Genomic DNA, 8,259 nt, shown 5'->3' on the forward strand with positions numbered 1-8,259 from the left:
AACTATTAAATCCGAAGGAAAAAGTGATACAGAATTGAATTTTTCAGAACAAATCAGAACTGATTCACTGTTTTCTTACTGGGCAGTTGTCTCCATATCTTATACAAGTGTTTGCCAAGAATGCAGACAGGCACTGCTGGACTCACACCCTCTTTGCAGACCCACCTCTTGATAGAATGATTCTTGTCAGGCAACGAAAGGATCACAACAGTTTCCAAAAATTCACTGATATACAATAACTCTGGAGAACATTTTTTTGATTCCTAAAAATGAATGCTTATTTAGAAATGTGTTTCTTGTTGCAGACTAAATGAGAGATATCAGACAATTTGGGGTTATTAGTTGAGTAGGTATTTTTTAAACCATAAACGAACACCGAGTTACTCTATTACTATGCTAACAAAAGTTTGCATTGAAGGATCAAAAGGTTTATTTTAATTCTAACCTTTAAATACAAAGGAGCACTAAAAATATTCTCTATTAAAAAAAATCCAATGGTAAAAATAATGATTAATTTAGAATATATCTTTTTTTTCTCATAAAGGATTCCACCTTTTCCCCTAAAATATATTTTGGGGGTGCCTCTAGTTTTGCTCTTAGTATAATACTTCTTTTCCTGTACTGAGAGACTGAAAAGGTAAATCAGGATACTTTTTTGCCAAGAGACCCCCCAGAGAGAAGTCATTTCATTGAACCAACCGGAGAGGCCAGCCTAATCTCAAGAGAACCTGGCCTCCTCCAGTACCTAAGTAAGGGGAGTCACTCAGGTTACAGTAAATCAAGCTGCTGGGCATTTACTAACTCCGATATTTGAATTCCCAGCATCTTAATAGTTCTTTCCACTTCTAATGGGGTTGGAATAGATTTGGATGAGGACTGACTGGATGTTCCACAAATTTATATGAACACCTCAGGTTTACAACCAAACTGTATGTGAACCATAGCTCAATCTCACGATTGACTATGCTGGTTTTCCCGTCACTATTAAATACCATTTGGGGGACTCAGAATGTTACATTTTGGCGAACAGAAATCTGGCTTCCTCCCATGGGGAGTACTCTGTGAATGTTCTTGTCAGAGCTCCCAGTGATATTTTCCTGATGCAGAATGCAGTCCTTTTTATGCTTGACCCTTGGAAGCATTGGACATCTCTTCTTGAAACATGCTCTTCCATGAAACTTCACTCTCCTGATTTTTCTCTACCTCTCTGGTCACTCCTCAGTCTCTTCCTGGGCTGTCTCCTCTGCCAGTTTTTACATGATGGCAGCCTCATCATGGGGCTTGCCTCTATACAGTTCTCTCAAGAGAGAACTGTGTGTTAACCGTGTGTTGACTCACTGCTTCAACACATTACATTCTAATTCTATACCAACAGTGCAGATCTCACTCCCAAGGCTACACCCCAATCTTCACCAGCTGTTGCCTGTGCAGTGATCTTAGGCTGTCCCAGACACGCTTCAAATTAGACCTATCATCTTCAGCAAAACCATCTCTTACCCTAAACGTTCACCAATAAATCCATTTCTCTGCCTTTGTTCCTTATCCCTTGCTGAAGCACACCATCTGCCTGGAAGTCATCCCTGACACATCTTGTCCTTCATCCTCTCTGTTGATTCTCCATTATTTCACTTTTTCAATTGTGTCCCATTCAGTTGCACTGTGAACACCAAGGTTCTGGCCACCTATGTGTATTGTATGGCTTATTATTATTTTTCTGTAATCCTGACCCTATCTTTTTGCTCTCTGAATACTTAGTAGCTCTTATAGTCTCAGTATAAAGTCCACACTGCTAGCCAGGTAGCACGACCCATCATGGTAAAGCTCCTGGTTCATCTATCAAACTCCATTGCCCACTGCCTGTCCTCCTGATTCATCATGCTGTATTTTATGTTGCAAAATTATTATATTATCATTAAGAGAGCAGGATCTTCAATCAGAAAGATAGGGACAGAATTTCAGTTCTGCCATTTACAAGCCAATTAATCCCTATGCACCTCAGTTCACTCATCTGTAAAACAGTGATAACAACATCACATAGAATTGTTGGAGAATTACACGAGATAAAGTAAGCATAGCACTTGGCACACAGTAAGTGCTCAATAAATAAATGTTACCATTAATGTGGCTATGATTGATAGTCTGTTTTCCCAAAGAGATTGTGTTCTATCTGGAAGTGTGGACACTATTTTCCAATGATGTATTCAAATCATCCAGATGGAATCTGATAAATATAAAATTAATGAGTGGACTAAATAATCCTGTTTGATTCAGGAGTCTGGAATAATGCTTTAAAATAATATTTAGTCTTTACTGAGTTCTTTAATCCAGCTACCTCCCCATCAAACAGAAATAATGCTAGGGAAAATAACTTTATTAGGCCAATCTTTATTTACCTGGGAAAAAGGAACCCAAGTACTGCAAAGAAATGTTCTGGAAAACACAGCAGAAAACAGGTGATGATGTGTAAATGTGAGGTGAATGGGTGCAGGACAAGACGCAGTGGGGTTTTGGGGAAGACGTGGAGGAGGCCAATAGCCCTGGGATCTCTATTTCTTTTGCATTTTTCTCTCCTTCACGATCAATTGTTCACTTGAGGAAGGAGAATCTTTAGAGAGAGGCCCTGTCATTGGTGGCAAGGACACTTCCTAAGCCCACACCTTAGGCTTACCATTTGGCCGCACAGGAGGACTTCGAACCAAAGGGCTGGTTGACAAGCTGGTAAGTACCATCGCTGCTGTCACCTTGTCCATGTCCAGTTCCTCTGAAGATTTCCTGTAAGACAGGATGGGGAACTGTTAACTGTGTCACTCTGAATCCACTGTGGGCTAGGCCACCCCATTTACTTTTTTTTTTTTAATCCTCATGAAAATCATTTTATGGATGAAGAAGCTGAAGGCCAAGAGGTTAAATGACTCAGTCAAAGTCATACATATGAAGAAGAGAAGGATTCTTTCATTTGTTGTTCATCTCACAACACTTATTGAGAGTGCTGATGGGCTAGGCACAAGTGACACCTGGTGAACAGGGGACAAAGTTCTTGCCTTCATGGATCTCATAGGCTGGTGGGAAGAAACACAATGACTAGTAGGTAAACCCACCAAAAGGAACAAAATAACATCTGACACTGGCAGGCTGTACGAAGGGAGAACCTGAACGTGACTGTGGGTGGGCTGCACTTAAGGTGGTCAGAAAATGCCTCTCTGAGGAGGTGACACATGAGGTGAAGTGTGGAGGCCAGAAGGAGCTGGTCCTGAGGTGATGTGCACGCCGAGAAGAAGCATCAGCCCATGTGGAGGTGAGGCAGCAAGAAGGTACGTGGCAAGTCACAGCGTGACCCATCAGTGAGAAGGGGAGACTGGTGCAGAGCTGGTCATGCATGTGTGGTCTGGTGGCCGAGGTGGTGTTTCAACTTTATTTTAAGTGGAATGGGAAGTCACTGGAAGAAATTTTAGCAGGCCTACTGACACAAGATGACTCATATTTGTAAAGTAATACCTGAGCTGCCATATGAAGAATGGACGTTAGGGGAAGCAGAATAGAAAAGGGAGAGCAGTTAGGAAATGACTGCTAGGAGTTTAGATGAGAGAAAGTGGTGATGTGGACCAGGGTAGGAAAAGTAGCAGGAGACCAGGTGGGTCTGGCTGCTGCACTGGGTAGGGAGATGAACAAATGGGAGAGACTGGATGGTTTCACTTGTTGGCTTGAGCATTAGCTCATCTCATTTACTGAGATGAGACAGGAGGAGAAATGCAATAGGGGTGTTTAAACTTCAGTTTTGTTTTCTTTTTTACACTCTGCTAGAGGAAGAATAGGCCACAGAAATAGTTACTATGTTGTTAAAGAGAAGATCCCCTAGTAATCATTCTCTGAGATAAAGAGGTGGCTCTAGTTCATTGATTTTGGTCAGTTAACCCTGAATAAAGTTTTGTAAGGTAATGGTCATGGTGGTCAGACTCAGCTTGTTTATGCCAATTTCAATAAGACAGTTAAAACCGAGGGGCAAAAATTTTGTGGTACATTGACATCAAATAAATTATACCACTTCCTGAGAGACGAACATTTTCCAATTAGGGAAGAATTGAAGAAGCACAATTGAGGATTAATAAGCCATATCCGAAAATGAAGTCTCACTTCAGCAAATGTGGCTTTCATTCACAGGTGTGCTGTATAATTTATAAAACCAAAGAACTTTTAGAACTTCATACCATTGCATTACAACACAGTAGTGGAGAGAAATTCTTAAAACTGAAGAAAATAAAGTGGTTCCCAAATGGAGAAGCTGCTCAATTAATTTCATCAAGTTACAAAAATCATTCCAGATTGGCTCTCTGATATCCACCTGGATACTAAATTATTCAGCAAAGCCTACTCTTTCAACTCAAGGTACCAAAAGATGGAAAGCTTTGAAATTTTCCTTTATAATTCTTCTCAAAGCACCTTATGCTCTTTCTCAGGGAACTGTTGCATGAAAAGACAAATTACTTGTTTCAGATGCTGGCAATTGAATATACTTCTCTAAAGCGAACTTGAGAGAGCACAGTGAAATTCCCTTCACAGAAGTTTGAGAGACAATTTCATACACTTAAGAGGAAGGAAACCCTGCCCATTTATCTGGCATATGATTTAAGATTTTCTAGTAGTTGCAATTTATGACATCCTGCTACTTGTGAGTGCAGGTGATACCAGTTTCCTGCAGCAATGAAATCTCTTGAAATGGTACCAGGGAAAGAATGAAAAGCACCTTCAGGTAATTCTGACTGTTTTGTTGGCTCAGTTTCTCATGCAGTCCTGGTCACAGAGGGAAGGAAAAAGCTGGGGACCTTGAAGGAGAAAGGCTCACTAGATGGACTGCTATATAGAGCATTGGGCTTCTCCAGCTCCAAGTTCACAACAGCATGAAGTATACTGTCGCAGGTACTTCCATCGGTAATTCCAAGACTAGGTTATAGGAGCTGCTGACTTCTCTGTCCAACCATCTCTTATTCTCTAACAAAAGGTTTGAGAACCAGGATGTGAGACTCTGGTGCAGGGGAAAGACATGATTTTGTAAGGAGACATACTCCTTGCTTTCTCCCCTGATTCCTAAAGGGACTTGCTGGACAGGCCTGCCTTTTCCCTCTTGTACATTTTGGTTTTAGGGACCTTTTCTTCCCTCCTTCCTCAATTTGCTTGGGATCTTTTCTTGATTTTCTACATATAAGGTAAACATTTTTATTTTAGCGGTCTGATAAAATTTAAAAGCTGGTTTATGTGGATTTTTTAAAATATGAAGATCAGTGGGGGAATGCATCATTATAAAATACGCATTTCTTCTGCATTGTCAAAATCTATCATTACATTTAATAATTATTAAGTATTATAAAGCAGATTTTCAATGAAGAATGAAAAGAAGAATAAACATTAGTGTAATCAGAGTGCGTCTCTATATGAAGTACCTTTAAGTTTCCCAATGCATTGGTGGCCACTAACAACAACAACAACAAAATCAAAGGAATACATGGCTAATGACCCAGATAAACTGTGTTTCTTAGGGAGTATTTTAACCGTGCTACATGAAATGTTACCACATGATATGGCCTTCTGCTGAGTTGTATATTTGTTTTTATCTTTGTTTAATTTCTTTTGGTACAGTACTATCTAATTACTGATTAATTGGTGCTTCAAATTCAAATCCTTATAATTAAACATGAAGAGATGATATACAAAGTAGAATTTGTTTCACTTTGAGAAAACTGCTGTAAAGGCCTTCTGGTAGATTTAGAATTGTTGAACAGAAAGACACTAGAAGTGATATTAAATATTCTCTCCTAATCTGAAATTAAATTTAAATCTACCATTGAAAACTTCATTGATCACATAGTTTTATTAAAGGCTGAGACCTTTTCAATTAATCTTTCCTTCTTGAACATTATGGAAATTCATATTTGAAAATTTATTTTCCTTTTTTTAAAAAATTCTTTTTAGTCATGGTACAACTCCAGATTACACCTTGACATAATCACAAAAGCATGGCACCCAACCCACCCTGATTCAGTCCCAAGCACTCTCCCCAATCCTCCCTCCACTCCACCAATCCCTCTTCAATCTATTTACAGTTTTCTTTTTTTTAAAATTAGTGTCTTGTGGACACATCCATGCATGCACATATGGAAGTTAAGTCACATCCATTCCAATGTTCTTCCCTTTTCCTGTCCCTTCTTTTTTTCTCAATCCCCCTCATCTACTCTACTGATCTTTCCTCTATTTTGATGAACAACTTCCCTTTTTCTTTTTTTTTTTTGTACTGGGAATTGAACCCAGGGTTGTTTAACCACTGAGCCACATCCCCAGTCCCCCACTGTTTTTTTTGTTTGTTGTTTGTTTACATTTTATTTAGAGACACGGTCTCACTGAGTTGCTAAGTACCTTGCTAAGTTGGGGAGGCTGGCTTTGAACTTGCAATCATCCTCAGTCACTCGGAATGCAGGTGTGCACCACCATGCCTGGTTCCACTTGTTTTTTCCTTTCTTGTTTTTTTTAAAAATTAAAAAATATATATACATTTTTACCCCTCCCCCTATTTTGGATTAGCTTCTGAATATCAGAGAAAACATTCAACCTTTAACTTTCTGGGACTGAGTTATTATTTTAAAATAATAGTAATACTCATTATCACTCTTCATGCCATTTGTCTCCAAGCTGACCTGGCTTCCATGAATGAGCAGGATTTCATGAGGGGAGGTCAATGTGGGGAGGGAAGCAGGCCACCTTGGCTCGCTCAGAGACTGTGTAGGATTCTCATGAGAAGGAGTGTTGGGGAGGTGGTGGTAGGGAGACCAAGCCTGGGCGTAGTCTCAGGAACTCATGTTTCACACCGAGTGGTTTCTTATATTGTAAGAAGAGAAAAGGCACTAAACATACAGGAACCTTGGAGAGAGATGATCAATTTTTTATTTTAGAAATATGTCAAAAAGAAAATGTAATAGAAAGGGAAACCAAAGGCAGGTTATTCGCCTGAGTAAAGTCTCAATTCAAACTCAAAAGGATCAGACTACAAGGGACACAACAGATTCTATTCAGGCTGATAACAGGTTTCTTTTAAGGATGTGTTCTGGTCCTCTCCAGGAGAGGCAGTGAAGGCAATGGTTCAAACTGCAGCTCTGGCGGTTTTTCAACATGGCGGCGGGCGCGGTGAGATCAAGTCTCTGACCTCTTCAGCTGCGCGGGCATAGGGAGTCGTAAATTGTCTAAATGCTGTTTGCTCAGGATCACTAGGCAATGCTGAGCTGACGTGGATCTGGGGCGAACAGTCTGGGCCCCTCAGAACACACGCACCAAGCCCAGATCAGCTGCATTCAAGTTCGCCTGCTTCTCGTGACTCAGCACTAACGATCCCGCTGAAATAACTGGTCGGCCCGTTTGAACTTACAGAGGTAAAAGCCAACCGAGCCTTCATAGGCAGTGGCCACAGGATTGAAACGGGGCTTGGGAAAGACAGTCAGGACCCACCCGTTGCATTGGTCACCCGGCAAAGGGAACGAACGGTCACCATTTGCACGGGATACCACCATGGCAGAGAACTGACGTCACGGGCGGAGGAGATAACTTCATTGAAACCAGCGCGACAGGTGTGTAATCCCCTAGCGATCTCTCTCCACACAGAGGGGAAACCTTAAGGGCCCCTCCCAGCTCTCCTGTGAGCGCGATAGCCGGACCGAGGGAATCAGGAGTGGCGCGGAACTCCCGGCTACCGCTCCCACCAGTGCTGACAACTGAGGTCTCTTGCACCAGCTAACGGGGGCGTGGCTACCGGAGGGCAAGCAAATTTTCTGGGGGTTCTCAGCCCCAAGCTCTACAAACTTAGGGTCTGAGGGAGGCAAACATGGAGAGTGTGCCCAGGCGTTCATGAAAACAGGGCTCCCAGGAGCAGCAGACCTGGCGTGTAGCCAGTATTGTGGTGAGCATCACAGGTGAGCGGGGCCTGGCTTGAGAAAACACAAGAGAAGGCCCTAGGCACTCAGGATTGGAGACCCGCCCAGTCTGGGAGAAAGAGCTGCTGCACAGTGAATGGTTCCCACCTATTGAGAGGAGAAGCTTGGCTCAGTGGGCACAGCTCCACCTACTGGAAGAGAAGTTAATTGAACTCTATGACTGCATTTATTATTATTTTTTTTTCTTTTTCTTTCATTTTCATTTTTTTTGTTGTTGTTTTTTAACTTTTTTTTAAATGTTTTTAATTCTGTTTTATTTTTATTTTAATTTTATTTATTATTTTTTTAA

The 8,259-nt window shown here is 41.2% G+C and overlaps 1 protein-coding gene across 1 annotated transcript in view; it reads right to left on the reverse strand.

The window, feature by feature from the left end:
• Znf704 (zinc finger protein 704) overlaps positions 1–8,259 on the reverse strand; it is a 195,487-nt gene that overhangs the window by 44,802 nt on the left and 142,426 nt on the right. The window contains exon 3 of the mRNA XM_048782737.1: positions 2,669–2,772. Within this exon, the coding sequence (XP_048638694.1) occupies positions 2,669–2,772 (104 nt within the window). The remainder of the gene's footprint in view (positions 1–2,668; positions 2,773–8,259) is intronic.

This window comes from Marmota marmota, unplaced genomic scaffold, assembly GCF_001458135.2.
Source record: "Marmota marmota marmota unplaced genomic scaffold, marMar, whole genome shotgun sequence".
Classification (NCBI taxonomy): Eukaryota; Metazoa; Chordata; class Mammalia; order Rodentia; family Sciuridae; genus Marmota; species Marmota marmota.